At 38.5% G+C, this 21,101-nt stretch overlaps 1 protein-coding gene across 2 annotated transcripts; it reads right to left on the reverse strand.

Moving 5' to 3' along the window:
• Window positions 1-1,407: 1,407 nt before the first annotated feature.
• On the reverse strand, window positions 1,408-16,167 carry ndp (norrin cystine knot growth factor NDP). 2 transcript variants are annotated; one of them, XM_067410332.1, is made up of 3 exons: window positions 16,023-16,167; window positions 9,223-9,578; window positions 1,408-2,867 (listed from the first exon to the last, which is right to left on the reverse strand). In XM_067410332.1, the coding sequence occupies exons 2-3, from the start codon at window positions 9,412-9,414 to the stop codon at window positions 2,643-2,645; spliced, it is 417 nt and encodes a 138-aa protein (XP_067266433.1). In that variant the 5' UTR covers window positions 9,415-9,578; window positions 16,023-16,167; the 3' UTR covers window positions 1,408-2,642. The 2 variants fall into 2 exon arrangements, with proteins under 2 accessions (XP_067266433.1, XP_067266434.1); XM_067410333.1 differs by lacking the exon at window positions 16,023-16,167 and adding an exon at window positions 12,382-12,403.
• Between the last annotated feature and the right edge of the window lie 4,934 nt (window positions 16,168-21,101).

Below are 21,101 nucleotides of genomic sequence, written 5' to 3' on the forward strand. Positions count from 1 at the left end.
ACCAATATCCTGCGTTTCAGGGAACTCATAATTCTCAAAAATCTCTTTAAGACTTGGGATATAGTGTAGGGTTCAATGTGGACTGTGGTGCTTTTGTCATTTTTGGACCTTGATACCCATATGCTTTCATTGTAGAGAACAAACCTGCATGAACATTCATGAACAAGTATCTCTTTTTGTGTCCCTGGACTAAGGAAAACGACTTAAAGGTGAGTAAATAATGACAGTATTTTCATTTTGGTTGAAATATTTCTTTGAAGGGAATGTAAAAAAGGATATAAACGGTCCAGCTACTGTCGGCCACAAGAGGGCGTAGTTGCTACATTAGTTCATAGCGTGCAACAGTGCAAAAGCAACAGCTATATGAAGATGTTGACGAAATAAATTGGCGTTATTTTAGGCTATACTTCCTGATACTTCTAGTCATCATATCATAGATTAAATGTACATAATATTAATAAAAAACATATTTTGTTGGCGGCAAACATTCCAACAACATTGTTCAAATAGGATGTTTATGGCTGAATGAGGTGCACATCTTTTTACAACCAAATTTGTTTGATGTGCAGTTTTTGCTTTTGGTGAAATAATTATTTTTCTGTTTTTACAGAATTTTATTGCACAGTAGCAGTCCAGTGAAGGAGGATTGTTTCAAAGAAGAGTGAGTGAGTGAGTAGTAAAAACAGAGGCTGATATTGGCTTCAGTTTAATGAAGTTAGCTGAGAAAATATTGGTATCTTATGAGAGATCAAAAGGATATTGCAGTCAGGGGATTTAATGATCACAATAGAGCAATGCTGTTGGGCTTTTCTTTTAGTCATGGGATCTTTGTGACTTGCTCTTTTACAACATTCTTGGCAGGAACAAACTTACCTTTTTGTGTTTTAGATGGTTAAATGTGTTTTTTCCCCACTCGATTGAACACCACACAAGAAGAAAAAGTCACACTCTTTGGCCAAAATTGGGACTGTATTCAATTAATAGTAATCAGGTGGTATATTTAACCCCATTCTGTTTGAATCACTTGTCGGTTTTGCTTGAATTATAACTTGCTTGAGAGAAGATAAAGACACACACGTGTACAACACCTGGAATGTTCTGTTAGAATTAATGGAAGGTCAGAGAACAACATGATGTGTCATTTAGTTTGGTGCCTCGACTACAGCCGATCGTGTAGGGAGATTTCTTAGGGCAGCCATAAAAATTACAGAGAACTCAACTGACAGCTATTATGTGGACTGTCTGTCATGCTGTCAAATTAGCCATTAAGTTAATTATAGCCCCACTCAAAGTCACATTGTATCGAGGAGCCAAAGTATGTGTAACAAGACAGCTAGCACAAGGCAGCCAGTCAGTCTTTAAAAACAAAAGGGTACTGTTTATTAGATTCATGTGCAGAGCCCAAAAGCTGTCATGTTTGTAGTGGAGTACAAACCTGTCCAGCAAGCAAATTGTCATAATTTCCCAGCGGTACAATTTCAGCAGTTTGTAGAGGGTGAATTTATTTCCACAGACTTGAGAAATTTGAGGAACAATACATTTGCTTTCAGTTTTTTACATATGGTATTTGTCATTTACTGTACAATTCCACAATGCAAACATCATAGTTATTATAACTGTACGTGATTAGCTTGACAACTTGCTGCTATTATGTGTCATGAGCCATTGCGCGACTTTGATGATGAAATAAACAGACTTAACGCTGACATTTTCCACATACAGTCTGGCATGGTAGATGGCTGTGAACCCCACAGGAAAAACCTGTAGGAGATTTACGAAGTCTAAAATTGGCAATATGATTTTTACAAGAGTATTTTTTATTGTTCAAATATTAAGCCGGTATAATGAAGCAAAAATGTGTGCCGGAACATGTGGGCAATTCCAGAGACCTTAAAGGGATAGTTCACCACAAAATGAACATTCTGTCATCATTTACTCAATCTCTTGTTGTTCCAAACCTGTTTTTCTTCTGTAGAATGCAAAAGGTGTCTCATTTTTTGTTTTGTCTATCCAATTAAAGTCAGTGGGCTCCAGTGTTGTTTTGGACTCCACTGACTTTCGTTGAATAAAATAGTTAAAACAATATTTTGTGTTCTGCAGAAGAAATAAAGTCATTCGGATTTGGACTTTTTTTTTATTATTATTATTTTTTGGTTGAACTATCCATTTAAATTCTATCCTAGTCATAAATCAAACTTTTATAGTTACCACTTGCATTGTCTATGAAAAATCCAGTTTTCTGTCCTGGTCTGTGTTTCAAATCTCTCAGATATTGTAAAACAGTCCGCCAAAGTGACTCCCCCTCAGCTTCATCAAATTTCTCTCAAGATTTACAGTGTTGTTGTCGGCATCCGCTATTTTACACGCGCGGTGATCAAAACAATGGAATGCAATAAAAGTAAATTGACTGGCTGAGCGCATGCGCAGGTGCGACGGGCGGGCCGACATCTGGAAATCCGAGTGTATGGGCCGTTTTACATGTGATGTGATTCTTCTTGAAGTCTTGATGGGTTGTTGGCAACATTTGTTGCAGTGCTAATGAATCGTATAATGGTTGCTCTGAATCATCAGTAATAAAGTGTACTTTCAATTTTTTTTTAAATGTGTTTCAGCCAGAGGGTCTTTCTCCATGACAAATTTATTCAGCTGCACTCCTCGCAGCTGCACGCAAGGATGTAACGGTAAGTAGCGGTTATCCGTGTCCCGCCCGAGCATCGCAGACGTACTGCCTTCAGTTTGGAGGTGTGTGGACGGCAGCAGAAACACGTGCTTTTGAAAGGCTGCTTCAGGACGGAGCTGAAAGAGATCAGCGGGTCTGAGCGGGACGTGTGGCTGCAGTGACCCTCACAACGAGCCAAGAGGACCATCTGTAGAGCAAAAAAGGTTCATTTAGTTCCATGTTTGAGTAAAAGGGTGTCAATGTCTTTCTCTCGTCACACATTATTTAATGTGTCTAAAAATCTATCTATCTATCTATCTATCTATCTATCTATCTATCTATCTATCTATCTATCTATCTATCTATCTATCTATCTATCTATCTATCTATCTATCTATCTATCTATCTATCTATCTATCTATCTATCTCATTTTTTTTTATTTCAAATGAGCTTTATTAGCCATGACTGTTTAGCACAATGTTACCAAAGCATTAACATATATAAATAAAAAAACACAATACTTGCATATATCCTGTATCTATCATATATCATATCATATCTATCAAAGATATACATCTAATTGTCTGCCAAACTGTCTAACTATATTCTGTCTGTCAGTCTATCTGTACAGTATGTCTCTGTCTAAATGTCTTGATTTGTCTAAATGTCTAAATTATCTGTCTGTCTGTATGTCTCAGGGTTTCTATGCACTTTGGAAAAGTATGGAATTTGATAATTTGAGTAATTTCCAGGTCTGGATCAAGTGGCATCCTCCCCCGTTTCTCTTGAAGCCAATACAGAAGTGACCACATGTAGTAGAGCATCACCAAAAAATATATTTTTTTCTCTGATCTGTGTACTCACACTAGGCACGGTTGCCTTGAGCCGAGACGGAGCGTTATTGTCCCCCCCTCCCCCGCTGGCCTGCACTCACATTGCAATTAACATTCCAGGCCGAAGCACGCTTACGTCATATATGATGCAACACATTTTTGTATGGAAGAAAACAGGAAGAAATGCACTTTCTCTAAGATACTGCCTTATATTTATCATTTATGCCGCGCAGTGATTTTCACTTGCACGTAGCTTTACTCGCAAACTACAATTCCTCCTCAATAAAGTGAGAAGCAGACCCATTATAAACCCAAATACGCTCAAATTAATTACATGAATTGAAAAGTGTACTATCAGAGTAATAATAAAGATGTTTGTCATCGTAATGATGACATTAGCGCACACAAAAGTAGTAGCTGTTCCGTGCTCAGGCACGGTTAGCGCTCACACTGCATGCGAACCGCACTCAAGCCCAACCGAACCGTGTTCTGGCCCACCTCTTCCAAGCGGGCCAGGGATGGCTAAACGAACCGCGCCAGGGCACGGAACGAAGCGTTCACACTTGTCAAACGAACCGGGCTTTGAGGGTCAAACGATCTCGGGCACGGTTCAGAGCGCCTAGTGGGAGTACACCCTTAAACTGTAATTCATTGACTGGCCGCTAGGGAGAGGCTCCAAAAGAGAGCAGAATCTCATTGAGCCCAATGTTAAAATGCCCAAACTTTACAGAAGAAAAAAAATATGTTTACAGTGTGGTACAAACTGTGGTTTTGGTCTATACAGCTAATTTTACCCTTCATAACAACTGTGAAGGGGGTGAATTTCTTTTATAACTCATCCATTTAAATTATATTAAGCCTTAAAGTTCTGCATAATTAAGGGTGTGGCCGATTGAGTGACAGGTATATTGCCACTGCTGTCACCACTAGCCATTTGTCTGCTGCTGTCATGTCACCTCAGCTCCACCCACGTACCACCTCCTTGCCCATATTCCATTATACGGAAGTGACGCGCTGCCAAGATGGCAACGGCCGGCTTTAGGCTTCAAAAATGCTTTTTTTTTTTTACAGTCTATGGACTGGATAAGTAAATATTTGTGTTTTAAGACGATTGCCCCTATTCAGTTTTCTAAGAAATAAAATTAAGATATTCTATCTATCTATCTATCCATCTATGTATCTATCTATCTATCTATCTATCTATCTATCTATCTATCTATCTATCTATCTATCTATCTATCTATCTATCTATCTATCTATCTATCTATCTATCTATCTATCTATCTATCTATCTATCTATCTATCTATCTATCTATCTATCTATCTGTCTGTCCATCTCCTTCTGTAAAATGTTTATATAGTCATATATTGTAATATTTTAGTTGGATGATGCCATACAACATTTTTTGGTAACACTTTAGTTTAGGGTCAAAGTCTCACTATTAACTAGTTGCTTATTAGTATGCATATTACTAGGATATTGGATGTTTATTATTACTCATAAAGCACATATTAATGCCATGAATCTGCATCCCTTAATCCTACTTAGTACCTAAACCTGACAACTACCTTACTAACTATTAATAAGCAGTAATTAGGAGTTTATTGAGGTGAAAGTCATAGTTAATAGTTATTAGTGAGTATTAAACCCTAATCTACAGTGTGACCATATTTGTGTACTACAAAAACTTTGTGTGAATTCAAGCTCAATTTGTGAACTCATTTAAATAAATTATTTTCAGTCATTTTCAGTCTCCTTTTCTGTAGTCCCAAATTGAATACATCAACAGAATCTCTGTGTAAGATTTTCTGACTTAAGTAGTTTCACCAGTAGGCAGAGCACCTTCATTGTCTGCACAAGCATTTTTTGTTATTATAAAGCAAGAGTCTTGTTCCATCCCTAATTTGAACCCTGTGTCAGGACTAAGATAAGCTTCCTGAGAAAGTTTGCAGTGTTGAACAAAGAAAGCTTGTGTACTCTCTCACTTTGACCTTGCACCTGCATGGTGATGGGAGTGTGGTTGATCTCTCCCAGACCTGGATGCTCAGGCTACTTGACTCCCCCAAATACCTCAATCTCACAAATTTGCCTCATCTGCTTTGTGAGGATTGTTGTGTGACAGATGAAAGGCTTTGCACTTCGCAGGACCGATTTATAGGGGTCAGTGATCCACCTGGCTACATCGCTGGAGTTCACTGGCTGATAAAGAGAGATTCGCTCATCAAGAAAATCCCCCTTTGAAAAGCTCTGTCCTACATAAGAGTTCTCTCATAATTAAAGGTTAATGAGTGATGCTCATCTGCAATGATAGACACAAACGTGACCCAGTTCAATGGTCTACTGATTCGGAATATGAGGTGCTGGCCAGACCGCGGGCCGCCACATTCCTGAATACTCCGTAAATGGACTCCTATGTCATGTTGTCTTTCAGCTGCATAGTGTTAGCGGAGTGTCACCCCCATTATAAAGAACACTAGCCTGTCTGAGGCCAAAAAGCACCCGATATGCATCACTCATGGTCCGACATCCATGAATGAAGCGGCATTGACTTGCTGCTTTTAGCTGATGTCATTATTAATGTCACCTGAAACTGTAGGCATACGGCCATGTTCGTAAAACAATCGGAGGATAGATGGGGGGATTTCAGAGGGGGGTGCAGTGGAGGTGTGTGGCCACAGAAGATGAATATCCAAGGAAATATGGCAAGGTGACAAAAGCTGGGCAGCAGATGTAAGCTCTTCTTCCCCTCTATATTTATCTCAGAGTGACTGCGCAGGTGGATCCTATTGTGTAGCACTGCTGAAATTTGCATGGAAGCAACAGCCATCCTCATAACTAATGCAATGTGTAATAAGCTTCTTTAAAGGTGACTGAGTTGAGCTTAATCCATTGTGCTGCTTTTAGACAATGGGCCTGTGTACGTGCCGAGGTCTGTCAATCAGAACCTGATGGGTTAGTTGTTTGATACAAAATGGTCTGGCAACTTGTTTTATCTCAAGATACACACCAGAATTTTTTTTTTCAAGTGTACATTTATAAAAGTTGCTTAAACATCCTAATTGAACTAAGGCCTAGTCCTGGCTTAGGCTAAGCCCTGTCTGTGAAACCGGGCCATAGAGTTTCAAGAATGCAGTCCAACAACACAGTTTATATCTCTCTTATTGTTCGTGTTGTCTGGATTTGTTTTGAAATATTAACTTGGTTATTGAACTGTTGTATAAAAGCAATATCAAACAATTTTTTTTGTGAGTGGTACTACACTGGATGCACTGAATGTGTTTGATTCACTAAATAGAACCGGCTCATAAGAGTCTTTTGTTCATGAATCTGACTAGTTGCTCTGGCTGTTTTTGATTCACTAAAAGGGATATTTGTTCATGAATCATACTAGGCTGGCTGTATGATATTACATGCAGTCCCCAAGGACAATGTAGGTACACTACATTTGTTGTATTTTATTACATTGAAATTCAGACTGCAAACTCACATAAAATATGACAGCTGCTTTATAACTGATGGTCCTTCGTGAACGATTTGTTCATTTTGTCTGTCACTGACTTAGGACTCGGGAGGTTATTTTTCTCATAATTTATCGTTGGCTAGGGTATATTATAATAATTTTCCTAATTTGGAATATCTGGATCGGATGTGGATTGCATGTTTAGGGAATATAACATCCTATCATCAAATGGACAATATGACTTGAAAAAAATATTAGCTAATTTTGCTGAATAAAATTCATAGATAAAGACTGTAAACGGATGAGAACAATCCATTCTTCCCATCACCAGTGACTGATTTGAGTACAAGCAGTGTGCCACTGAAAACGGTGCATGCAACATAAAGGATAGCTCTTGGGATTTTAGGAATCTATAGAGATGCAGATTATGATTAATTGGAATATCAGTATTTTTACCAAGCCCTATTCACTAATTTGTTTCTGGAAGCAATCATGTATGCAGTGCCTGTTTTAATTACTTTAGAGAGATTCAGCTGCTTTATTTGGATCCTTGAAATAAACCATTCCATTTTCTACTCACTGCTTTTGGATAATCAGGTTGTTTGTCTGGTAATTAGAACATACAGCTTGTGTAATACTTGTAGAATGAAGATTTTTAGCTCCAGCACAGGTGGCTGACTAGCTCATCTTCAGTTTATTGGAAGTTGGATATTTGTTAACACAGCCCAGCTGGGTTTGTAAGAGCGAGTGCCTGAGAAACTCAATTCACGATATACAGATCATAAGAGGCTGTTCTTCTGGGGTACAGGTGAATCAGAGCATCTGGAACTCATCCCACAGTTTATTATCGATGGCTTATTTTGAGGGGATGTATCTGAGGCACTCTATTGTTTCGATAACCAAAAAATGACTCAGGCATAGCACTGTGTGGAGCCCTGGAACTGTGCCACCTCCAGACATTTTATGCACCTCATGAGTGCTTATTTCTGGCGAGGCTTTAGGCCGCACAGGCAGGCAGTGTTCCTTGCCAAGGTGTCAAAGTAGTTAAAGGTAGAGGTCATTAGACAAGCCGTCCATGCTATCTGATTCAATAAATGAAAACAAGGTTTCTTCTCAGCCTTGGGTTCTAATTATGAGGGACATCCCTGGGGTCGGTATTTAAATGTAAAAACGTCTAAAGCATCAGGAGACTTGATTTTTTTTTTTAAGCAGCTTGTTAGCAGAAAAGTTGTGGGTGTAGAGAGTGTATCGTCTTACAAGAAGACCTGACCTCCCAAACCATTTATGTAATTCAATAAGCAACATGGGAGCTCAAATTTTGTATACTTTTCACTTGAATTTTAATAAGGCTTTTTTTTTTTTTTTTTTTTTTTTTTTGGAAAATAAGACCACAAGAACTCTTTCATATTGATATGTGACAAAAAATGTGTAACAATAATCTGAAATCAAGTCGCCATTGGTGCAATACGGGAAAGCTTTATGTGTGTCCATATGCGGTGTCATCAAATATCATCTCGTGCATGCTAGTGTTTCTTACCATTGTTATTTTATTATTATTTACATACTATTATAGTATTTGTTAAGATTTGTTTAGCTTTTATTTTTATATTTTCAGTTTTCTTAACAATTTTCTATTTCTTTAGTGATTTTAGTATTTCAACATATTTTAGTTAGTTGCCAACATTTTTTCATTTTTATTTCATTATATTTACTGTATATTTCCAGCTTTATTTCAATTACAGAAAACTCTCTCAATAGTTTTCATTATAGTTAACAATAACAACACTGCAGAACAAAATGACACTAAACGCAACAAGAAACACAGCACAAGTTGTTGATTTTAAACAAATTACTCTTATGACCCTTTTTAATGATTACGCCATTCTTTTTAATAAGTCAAAAAGATTTGCAGCTTTTTAATCGCTTGTGTGTTAGCGGTTCGATTCAGACTTGCGTAGTCAATTGATTGTTCAGAGCCTGTTCTGAGTTCACAACTGATTCCCTCACTGAATTGTGAATCATTGTTCAGTCACTGCATAAGTTATTGTTTAGATATGATGGATTGTTGTTATAAATGAATAAAGGCGTTCTAAATTTTACAAAGAATATTACTGGATACCAACTTCTTTGTTTGACATTTTGGAACAAACAGGCAGAAATATTCTTATATTCTTAGGGGGGGGGGAAAGTATGATTTTTAACATATTTATATGACACAAATACAATCAGGATCACTAGAGTGACCGCATACTAATTTTGTGTTCTTACCTTTGAATTGCATTTGTAGATAGGATGTGTGATGGTCTCAACAAAATGATGTCTCATACACCTGTCAGGATCACTGTCCCCTAAGTGTCCACTCTCTGCCTTACAGGTGACACCCTGCAGGATAGTCAGCAGAGGACATGTGACCAGAAGAAGTAGAATCCCCGGCTGGCCAAAAGCGACTGAGTTCCTCATATTGTCCACAACTTCCACAGGTAAAACAAAAGAAAGCTTGACTGTTTCCTACAGCAGACGATGAAGAGGTCTCCACTGTGTTGTTGATGCCACATACGTGAACCGAAACGTGTAGTGAGCGTTCTCTTTAAACTCAGCCATCCCCTTGAGTGGCCTGGATGTATCTGTGGGTAAATAAAGGAACCATGGTTAGTGCAGGATGCAAGCTGCAGAAAAGACCTGAGAGCGCGATATCAGGTAATGCTTCGCATGTTACGCCCTGTTAGTGGAGCTGTTTAAGTTGTTATTGGAGGGACTGGGCAGGTGAGGTAAGGTGCAGAGTAAGGGAGAGTGGGAGTTTGTCTGCGTGAGAACCCGTCAGTGACAGATGACCCGAGACAGACGTCTGTTGTGCCTCTGCCAGCTGGTTAAGGTGATTGCTGCCATGTTTCCAGCCAGGAATAAGTGGGTTGTGATGTATGAGGAGTTCTGGCAGACCGCTGTACTGTTATTCTAACAATCCCAACACTGAAAAAACATGGTGTTTTTATTACACAGTGAAGAAACCTAATATATTAATAAACAGCCTGGAGCAAATTTCCCTAGAAATGAATTTTTCATAAAAAGAAATAAGTCTCCGCTCAAGTTCTCTCATGACAGTGAAACAATTGCCAACTTAGGTACACATACACTTATTTTTTCATGAGCTTGGTGCTTTACAGTTCTCATGACAATGTTTCGTGTGCGGCAGTTAAATTCACTGAGCCACGACTGCTAAAAGGTTTGGTGTAATGAGAGGGAGAAGGAGTAGCAGAGCCCTTAGGGTAACCGACTCCAAAAACCTGGATCAGACGGAGAGGAAATTATCATTCACTAAAACAATGTCTTGCATTATGTCTAAACCTCTTTCAAATTTTAATTCCAAACCCGCAATTGCTCCGAAATCGCAAACACATCAGGCTAATTTAAAACTTTCTTCTTGTGTTTTTCTTACCGGAGCGACTCATTTAACTTTAGCATTCCTCGTGTAAGGATTTTAGGTATCAATTTGCCTGTTTAAATAAATACTCCCTGAAATGTTTAACTGCACCGGAGAGCATGTGTTGCTGGGTTTACACAAGCACACATCACAGTCTGTTCTTAACTCGGATGCTTCGGATACATTTATTTAATATCGGCATACCAGCCACCATCTTCATCATCATCCTCATGCCCAGGCACGACTGTTGACATTCAAACCTGGTCGAGAGCGTCTGCCGTACTAATCTGCAGTCACTGTAATGGGCCTTAACAATGCAGTGTAGACACCCCAGCTCAAAAGATAACTACAGATCCAATTTAGTTCATAAACAATGAGACGGTGACCTCATGGCGCAACCATCCATGGCAGCTTCACCAGTTAAAGGCTTCTAGTGCTGTAAGGGCAGTTGTGGGTGTATTGCTCCCCAGTATTCAGTGTAAGGTAATGTTGACCAGTACAGCGTCCACACCTGCTTCAGCCTGTAGATTTATAAAGCCCAGTGTGTCTACAAACACAGAAGGACTTACAATCCTCTCCATCTGAGATGACGTTCCACCACATCTGTCCACCTTTGACCCGAGGAAATGTTTCCCTCTCTGGCTTCCAATCTCCTTTTTCAATTTGTAAACTAAAATTTTTGAGTTTATAGACTAGGAAAATTAGCTTTGACATGCTAGCATCTGACCTTGCAACTATCTGATGCAAGCTGTACTCGAATGTTTCCTTTAATTAGATTTTTTTTTTTTTTAAAGACAAGAACTTGTTTTTCTCAGCATAGACATTTTTGGAGGTGTCTAAACTTAAGTGTTTAATCCAAATATTTTTCCCTCCACAGTATGATTTATTATAAAACGTCTAAAAATGAAAGTCCCTGGGAAAGTCAGTTCACTCAGTGGCCATATTTGCAATGAATGACTCCAGGCAGCTATATCAGGCATACAAGACCAACCTCTGTCTATTTGAATTGGGAAATACCAAAATCTCAAAAACTATATAACAAAAAAAAACCCATTTCTAATCAGCAACAAAATCTGACATGAAATGTCTGTTTTTTATGCTTAAATGACTTTATAAAGACGTATATTCGGTCAAGCCGATGCATATGTGCAGTCTTAAGCACGAGTATCAGGACAACTGGAGCTTCAAATGGCAGCTGGGATAAATTTACCAATTGCTGATTGGCTCTGCTTTTTCAAAGGCAGGACTTTTAACATACTTTGCATTGTGGTTTCTTCCATGCACAAGTAATATGCATGAACCATATTGGTATATATACAGCTTTTGAACTCTCATGTCAGCTGATATGTTTTTTTTTTTTTTGTTTTTTTTGTGCAGAACACAAAAGAAGATTTTGAAGAATGAAAAAAGTGTTTATGTCCATACAATAAAAGTCAGTGTTGTTTTGAACCCAGTGACTTTTGTTGTTTGGATAAAAGCAGTTAAAACATTTTTCAATATATCTTCTTTTGAGTTTTATAGAAGAAAGTCACTGGGATGACATGAGGGTGAGCAAATGATTTTAAGTTGCAAGATGCAAAACAGGGTATTTTTCAAATTCACTATCTGCCAAATATTATCCCACAGGAAGAAAAAAACTATAAACAAATTTAAGAGGAAGGCAGGAGCCAGGACTGGGTGAGACATGCCAGAATCCCGTTGCACTAGACTCTCAGACCCAGACTGCTCGCCTAGGGACTGTGTCCTAACCGGGAGTCCCGTCAGTGGCTATGACGCCACTTAGGGAGCAGACCCCTGGAATGAACTGTCCCTAGGCACAGCACTGGTGGTTGTGGAAATAGAGTATAGATTATTTGATCGTGGCTGATCCTCTCAGGCCATAGCAAGGCTGGAGAGGGGCCTCGCCGTCTGCACCACTAGGACTGTGAAATTCCTGACATTCAAAAGCAGCCACAGGTTAGGGGCCGTATGGCAGGAGTCGTTGCACACTATTCAGTGTTGCTTCTCACCTTATCAAAGTGTCTATTTAATTTAGAGATTATAAAATGCCATTGGAAAACCATGAGCTTTTCATGTCAGGGCATCTTCACATGGTGGTTGTTCTTTGCAGACTCTGAAAGAACTCGGGGGATCATGGGTAGGCTCTTGATATCTCAGTCTCTGTCTCCTGTTCTAACCCTTGCTGCTGTTTCTGCTGAAGATAAAGCACAGACTGTCATTTTAAGGGCTTGGATTATGTGGATTGAGACAATTGAATCCACATTATTAGTTCTAGCTTCCCCAACATTGTTGTGTAGAAATAGGCTTATTTGAAGTTAGAGCTCAATTTTTAAAGTAATCCATGTCAAAGTTGTCTAATGCCTTCAAACCAAACTATGCTGTGAAAATAATTGTATTGATTAAGCAATAATGTTGTATAAAAGCAATAATAATATTGCTGTTCAATGAACAAAATGGTAATAGTGAGTATCTTATTTTAGACACAATATTGGATATTAGAAAATACTTCCAAAAGAAATCAATGCAGAATTGTGCGTCTCAGAGCAACACACAGTAGTCACATTCCTGAATTATTCAGTTTTTTTGAACGAATCGATTGAGTAAGTGATTCAATGACTCATTTATAAAGCCACTAGCTGGGTCTGATATATGCTGGGTACTCAAACTGTCAAAGTATGTACTTACTTCGTGACTGTTAAAAAATGACATTCTATTATGTAGCATATATAGTATGAATGAAATCCGAATGTACTACATACGCCATGTTGTCTTTTTCATGTGACTTTCACTGTCAGTTGCATGGCTTCACTGCCATTCACAATTAGTAAAGTGTCCATCAGAGATGCAAACTTCAAAATATCGCCAGAAGTAGTAGGTCATCCGGGTACTTTCAACCTACTGTTTTATGAATACTGTGAATTGGACTACTCTTTTCACATATGTTTATTTATTTATTTATGTATTTTTGCCAACTAGTAGGGAAGTACTATATTCGTTCCTGAATGAATCAGCATTTTGAACGAATTGGTACAATAAATGACTCAGTCAAGCATTACTTACTGGCATAACCATGTAACGTGTAGAAAGAGTCACTGAAAAATCCCCACCACTTAACTGTTGTATAATTATAATATATAATATAATTAATATATTATAATAAAGTATATTTGTTGGTTATACAAAAAAAAGGTTCATGTTCTCTGTGAATCAATCAGATTTAATTCCGTTGGATTGTTTAAAATAAAAAAAAGGATATCAAATATCAACTTCAGAAGGGTCTGACAGCAGCTGAGTCCACAGTTGTTGAGTGAGGCGTGTGGTCGCCTAGTATTTGCCAATAAGCAGAATTGTCTCCTCAGTCACATTGACATGCCCAAACCCCCTCCTCCAGCGAAGAGGTTACGTCACTGTTTTCTGCTTGTTTAGCACCCTATTGTTTGACCGGCTTTTAATAAACCAAAGGGCAGATTCCTGCAGGGATCACCCCGCAGCCCTCCTCCCATGCCCATCTGCAACCCAAGCAGCATGCCAGGGGCACTGCCACCACACGCAGACGCCAGTAACCCGCGTCTCCAGAGCTAAACCCCACACTAAATATATCCCCTGTGATAAAGATAAGACAAACACAACGGATTTGAACGTAGCTTGTTGCCAATAGCCAGGGCACCATGTGAGCCATTGCTAAACTAATGTTAGCTTTACATTTAGCTTCTCAGAAAAGCGCCGGTCTGATTGGAATGCTAAAGGATGAAAGGGTCTGCGCATAGCAAAGCTGTGGTGGGGTTTCCAGCTAAATTAATTAGAGACCCTGATATGTTGTCCTGTTAACCTTCCTGCTTTAATGTGATGTGCAAATTGATGGCTGTCGTCATCTTCTGAAAATACCTCAGGCTTTAAAAGGCACAATATGTCATTTTTTGCCACTAGAGATCGCTCATTCAAAACAAAGGCGTAGCTTGATGACGCCTTGATTTTGCGGAATTATGGGAGTTGTTTTCATGTCTGCAGCCGGTGGAAAAGAATCCAATGAGACTCGGGCAGAAATCATATTTTTTATGAGCTAATGTATTAAAGATTTATTAGCATTACTGTAGTATGAAGCAGTGTGTGGCTAAAAGACGTTGGAGTGGAACGAGGCTGCTGGAGCGATTGCTAATGAGAGACAAGCGCGACACACGGCTCAAGAGCAGCGGAACTTTTATTATGCCGCAGACGAGCGCTTCTGCTACTTCCGGTCATGTGTATGTGGGATAACGCAGCTTGATTAGGAAAGCCACACACCTGTCTATATAAGACCTTACAGCTCACAGTGCATGTCAGAGCAAATGAGAATCATGAGGTCAAAGGAACTGCCTGAAGAGCTCAGAGACAGAATTGTGACAAGAGCTGTAAGGCCTTATATAGACAGGTGTGTGGCTTTCCAAATCAAGTCCAATCAGTATAATCAAACACAGCTGGACTCAAATGAAGGTGTAGAACCATCTCAAGGATGATCAGAAGAAATGGACAGCACCTGAGTTAAATATATGAGTGTCACAGCAAAGGGTCTGAATACTTAGGACCATGTGATATTTCAGCTTTTCTTTTTTAATAAATCTGCAAAAATGTCAACAATTCTGCGTTTTTCTGTCAATATGGGGTGCTGTGTGTACATTAATGAGGAAAAAAATTAACTTAAATGATTTTAGCAAATGGCTGCAATATAACAAAGAGTGAAAAATTTAAGGGGGTCTGAATACTTTCCGTACCCACTGTATCCAAACAGTTGCTCACCTGTCTAATAAAACGCATAATATATATAAAAGCATCTTTTGTGTTTCCATGGTTTCTATAAAATAAAACCGGGGGTAACACGGGTATGATGTCATTGATAGGCGACGCGCTGACACGGTCCTTGTCCTGGTTAAAATTGCTTATTTCTCTGGATTTAAACATTCTTGGAAACATCTAAGATAATGTAAGTACACAAGTCAACAAAATATATAACACTGCTTGAGTGGTTTTCAATCTTACATATTGTGCCTTTAATACTTAAGTCGTCAAATGACTATTGCATAGTATTTGATTATGAATGAGTTGCACACATAACACTGGTTGACATTGCCAGCTTTTACATTTAACATCTCGGGGGAAGTGTTTTCTAGCTCACCTCTTCCTTGAGCACAATCCTCAGAATATCTAAGATTTCTCTGGCTTAGCTGCTTGTCTTGCACAGACACTGACCAAATTCTCAATATAATGCTGATGAAGTACCTTAGCAACCGATCTCCCTCAGCACACATTAGGTGAGCCTCATCATATATAACATAGCCGCCTTATTTCGGCTATGAGTCACTCTGAGAAAAATCACTACGTATTTGATCTAATCTAATTAATATGCACCGTCACTCTGAAACATCAGGTAAAAACTGGACTCTTGCATTTGTGAGGTCGATTTTCTTTAGTTTGCTTGTCAATTCTGGCTAAGAAATCACACACATATATATATAAATATATATAAAATTAATGTAATAGATATAAATAGTAGACTTAGTAATGTATGCGCTGCTAAAACGACAAACAGTACAACACTAATGTACAGTGATAACATTGCAAGCAGTAAAAAGTAACTCCGATGACCTGGTCACCTTTACAACGCTGGTGGTCTTACCTTCTGCCTGGTGCTGTTTAACCTGCAATATCCAATCCCAGCTGGCTCCTCTAGGACAGAAATGAAATTTCTTAAGCAACAATTGCCTTTAGATCTCTCCCTCTCCCTCATCCACTTGCTCTCTCCCCTCTCTCTGTTTCTCTTTTACTCTCTCTCACGCATGCCGATTGTGTGTGAGCTCTGATTCCTTCCCCTCCCTCTCAGCTCCCCTCCTCTCCGCTTCGACATTCACACCCCCTCTTTTATTGAGGAATCACATGGAAAAGGGAAAAGGATGGATGATGTACATCTTGGGATGGTTGTCAGATGTGGAACGTGACAAAGCAGTCGTATATCACCTTAGGGACACACACATACTCGCCCCCAGATGCCACAACGACAAGCAAATGGGAATTCCAGCGAAATCAGAGGACTTGACCAAAAGTCTGGCCCTCTTTTATGAGGTCCAGGTTATAAAACTGTTAGTGGAGTTAGTTTACTTAAAAACAATTGGTCTGTTGGGTTTCTTGCTGTCTTCCATGAGACTTGGGAGGTGTAACTCAATTCAGCTGGAAGCTATTTTGAAGTATGTATGTAGTTATATGTTGCAGGAAAATGGAAAATTAAAAAAAAAAAAAACTATTTTCTCTACATCGAGAACAGTTACAAAGGGGTAACGACAATTGCTGTATTAAATTCACGTCTTTATACACTAGCGTGAGTCTTGAAATTCTTACAAAATGCGAAGAAATAGCATTCAAATGCAAAGCACATAACTGTATTCTTGGAATATAAAATAAAAAACAGATGTGCAATTATGAGTTCCCAATGAACGCATAATTGCTATTTCACATCTCCTACATGGAGAGAATCCAGCAAACATTTCTGTTTTCCTCAAAGTTTTGTCTTCCTGTGGCCAAAAATGTCCCTTAAAGATCATGGTGAAGGAGGCAGTTGAAATTAAATTACTGCAAATATTGGCACTAGAGGGAGAAAAAATTGAGATATGGACTTCATCCGAAAGGGAACTTAGGGTTTGTGGCTTGACAATATCTGATTGTCAGATCTTACCAATTTTATCCAGCGGTTTCCATGATGTGAAGTTTGGGAGGGAAAAAAACTATTTAAAAACAACTCAGTTTGAAGCTTCTCACATACACCTAGAAATGAACTTTGCAAATAAAGAAAAACAGCAAATGACTAATATACAATTTTACAAAAGAAATGCAGCAAAAAAAGTGATCATCATGCAAAGTTGGAATCCTCTTGAGAAATAAAGGCTGTGCTAAAAACTCAGGAGGTCAAAAGTTGACTCAACATAAATTACCTGCAAGACTTGGTGTGACCTCACAAATGTTCTCACCTTCTATCTGTCGACCCCTTGACAGCACCATCATTAACAACCAGCAACTCCTGTTCACACACTGCAAATCTGAATTGAAGTAGATTAGCGCAATGCTAATCCAAAGTGGGCTGATCATGACAACAGGGTTGAGTTACATGGTACTAGCTGGGTATTTTAGTGAGGCGCACATATACACATGCATAGAGTAAAAATAAATCATTTCTCTGAATCGTTTCTATGACTGCGAGACAAATGAAGACTGCCGTTGACCTGATCTGTCAGCGAGAGCAAAATAGCCTTAGCAGAGATTTCCTCCAAAAGCTTCCCATCCTGGAAATGAGCCCTTCTCATGTCCATCATATTTTTATTGTATCCAGGAGCATCTGTAGTCTTTCAACACTCAACTATTCTTTCAACTTCCGTTTTGCAGTTTGATGTGGCACAAGTATCAAATCAAGTGATTTATTTGTCTAATACGCTATTATTGTATTCAAACCTTTTTACTGATGAACTGAAATTTTCTAGAAGGACAAAAGGGGGTGAGTTTTTCAAAAGACATTGTGTTTGCCTGCCTTGATGTCTTCTTACATGACAGTATTTATCCATGGATTTCATCCACAGATTCATATCTGTCTCCCTTTCAGCTGAAATTGGCTTTTATTTTTACCCACCAGATAGTTATAAAGCAGCTTGTCAAGTGAGGAACACAAAGTGAGCCAAAGTGTTCAAGCTCAGGATCTGATCATGAAGTCTCATTTCAAGCTACATGACAAAAAAGTCTCGTAATTTTGGGTGATTTATACTGAAACAATGCATGCTGTCGCACTTTCTTCCAGAAATGAGCTCCGTCGGGATTGCTGACCTGGATGAAAATAGTCCATAGTCCTAATTTACAGCCAGTGTAGAAAAACTTGTCCTTCCTCTAGCTATTTAAACCAATACTTGCCAAAGACAACCTTGCAATGATCACTGTACCAGGTTTGGCAGGGAAAAATGCATACCTAGTACTAAAGTAAGTACTTTGCAAGGAAATAACAGGAAAATACAGATATAGAATTCAAGCGTGATTAAGATTTCTGTATGAATTAGTCAAGAGAGTGAAGTCCATTATTTCAGTGCAGTAAAAAAAAAGAAGAGCATCTAAAGGCAAAACACAGGAGAATTTAACTGTTTCCCTATGTGTATCTGAGGCAGCAACTGGCCTCCTAAAAAAGACTTAATTCTGGCTGTTTACTATCCCTGTGCAAATTCCTGTGAGCATTGTCAAGTCTCTGTAGCTGGGGAAAGGACAAGGCAAAATGACCGTCCACTGAGTTTCTGCAGCTATTAAATGAAATATACAGTATACTTTTTCTATTAAATGTAAACCCATCTGAAAAATAAGGACAATCTCATTTAACTGTGTTGTCTTTTGTAGGCAGCTGCTGTAAGTTATATGTTCTCTTAGATGAAACTACATTTTTGAAGCGAAAGATTAGCACTCAACATACCCAGTTAAAGAAGTCACTGCTCCTCACAGATCCGATGCTATTAAAAAAAGTCATTTTGTCCACTGCCGTTTCAGACTAAGTAATGAGATGGGTCACATGGGTGTAGTTTTTATGAGGAGATAATTAAAATTTTATGAGGTTCTCTTGTTCACTGTGAACCCAAAGGAGTCATGTATTAAAGCTGATATTGTGCGTACATTTTTTTTATTAGTAATGTTAAAAGGATTTTAATATGAAATAGTAAGACTGGTAATGTAAGACTGCAACAAAAACTGGCAGAATTTCTTTTTTGTTGGAAGCCAGTGAAATTTTATCATCTTAAAGTGTGTAATTTGTGGATCACTACTGTTTCCAAATGCAAAACGACTGATTTCAGGCAGGTTTGTCTAAACACTCCCCGTCTGCCATTGGTCAGTTAAACAAGTAGCCCCACCCCAAATGTATGCCATTGGTTGAGGGGCTGTTGCTGCATCTGGCTGCTCAGTGCCCAAACAAACAAGAATGTTTTTAGACAATTTTTAGAGAAACTAACCTACAAATGGCATACTTATTGTCGTCTCTTTATATTAATTTCAGATATATGTATTTTAACAAAATACATAAACACTGTAATGTTCTACAATATCTACCATGGTTTAGTGGCAGTTTAGTGGTTAAAGGGTTAGTTCACCCAAAAAATGAAAATTCTTTCATTTATTACTCACCCTCGACACAAAATATTCCTAACGCTCCTAAGCTTCAGTGTTTTGAAATCGGCCATCACTATAATAGTCATTATTTTGTTTTTTGGGCACCAAAAATATTCTCGTCGCCTTATAATATTAATATTGAACCACTGTACTCACATGAACTGATTTAAATATGTTTAATGGATCTTGAGAGAGGAAATGTCATTGCTGGCAATGCAGGCCACACTGAGCCATCAGATATATACAAAAATATCGTGTGTTTTGAAGATTAACAAAGGTCAAAGCATGAGGGTGAGTAATAAATTACATTATTTTCATTTTTGGTTGAACAAACCCTCTAAATCTGTTGGTTCAGATCTGTGTCTTCAATAGTAAGTCATTTTGGACAAGAAAGTATTTGCTAACGAATTAATAACTAAAGCAATATGACTGGCTTTGACTACAACACAATAATTAGAATGTTTAGCAACCACCAATAGACCTTTAAAAAGTTCATTGGAGATCTTTTGCACCAGAGACTTTTATTACATTTTCCTGTACAGAAACTTAGGGAGACTCGACCAGAGACTGAATAAACATCAGTTAAACAAGAGCCAGGAAACATTAAAACGGTGAACGGCTCTGAAAGGCTGTGTAAAGCCTGTAGCGGGTGATCCATAGGTTCTTACTACACTTACCTTAGTTTGCTTTGGGTGAATTGTCCCTCTAAATGTTGCACTGTAAGTTTATTAATAATTTCTACTAACATTGTACATCTCAATAATTTGTAGTCTAGGGGCTCCGTAGACTTACTATGCCACAAAAATGACTTAAAGTGCGGTCACATTTACCCTTGGTTGCGGATGAAATTCAGTAATTTCAAAAAGAATCCAGGAGCTCTGAAGTTTGGCGTGAGGGTGAAAAAGTTCCACATGCGGATTTCACTCGTGTTCAAGTTGGTTCGCCGCGCTGACCAACACAAAGCTGCTTGGTTTTCATGCTTATAGTTATTTTAGTTGAGCACCTGTATTAAATAAACGTATATGCTTAAACATGATCTACATTTATTCATTTACCAGACTTTGTTTTACACACATTATCTGGCAATTCCTTGTAGTTGCCTGACACAAATTAACATTTACACTAAAAATACAATGTGGTCACATGATTTTTGACTACTTCATAATGTGGTTTGAGTGATCAGATCCCAAAACAATTTGGACCCAATTTTATACCTGTATTTAATGCTGACCACAGAAATGGATGTTAATACCAGATGTAAGCGGGGTCATTGTTGCATTCTAGGATGTCAAAGTGTGGCCTCATTCCCCATTCACTGGAGCCAGGCTAAATATGTCCTAGATGCGTCAGCCTTTGTGTTTCAGACAGAAGCCTGCTAACTCATGAGGCTAATATTTTAGTAAGTGTGAAAGATAGGAATGAAGACTTGATAATACCGGTGTGATGTAATGCACTTCTTCTGTCTTGGCCAGGAACTGAGGCCTTGAACGCAAAAGCTCTGATTACAGACATGCTCAACCTGTCTTTTTATATACAGCATCAGCATTTATCAATTGCATAATGTGCCAAATCAAAG

This window comes from Chanodichthys erythropterus, chromosome 14 (assembly GCF_024489055.1).
Source record: "Chanodichthys erythropterus isolate Z2021 chromosome 14, ASM2448905v1, whole genome shotgun sequence".
In the NCBI taxonomy this organism is placed as follows: Eukaryota; Metazoa; Chordata; class Actinopteri; order Cypriniformes; family Xenocyprididae; genus Chanodichthys; species Chanodichthys erythropterus.

Bases quoted from the DNA above. Each gene is read 5' to 3' on its own strand.
- ndp (XM_067410332.1), bottom strand. From the start codon at position 9,414: ATGAGGAACTCAGTCGCTTTTGGCCAGCCGGGGATTCTACTTCTTCTG. The intron at 2,868-9,222 runs GTAAGAACACAA...TTTGCTCTACAG, and splicing joins TCTACAAATGCAATTCAAAG to ATGGTCCTCTTGGCTCGTTG.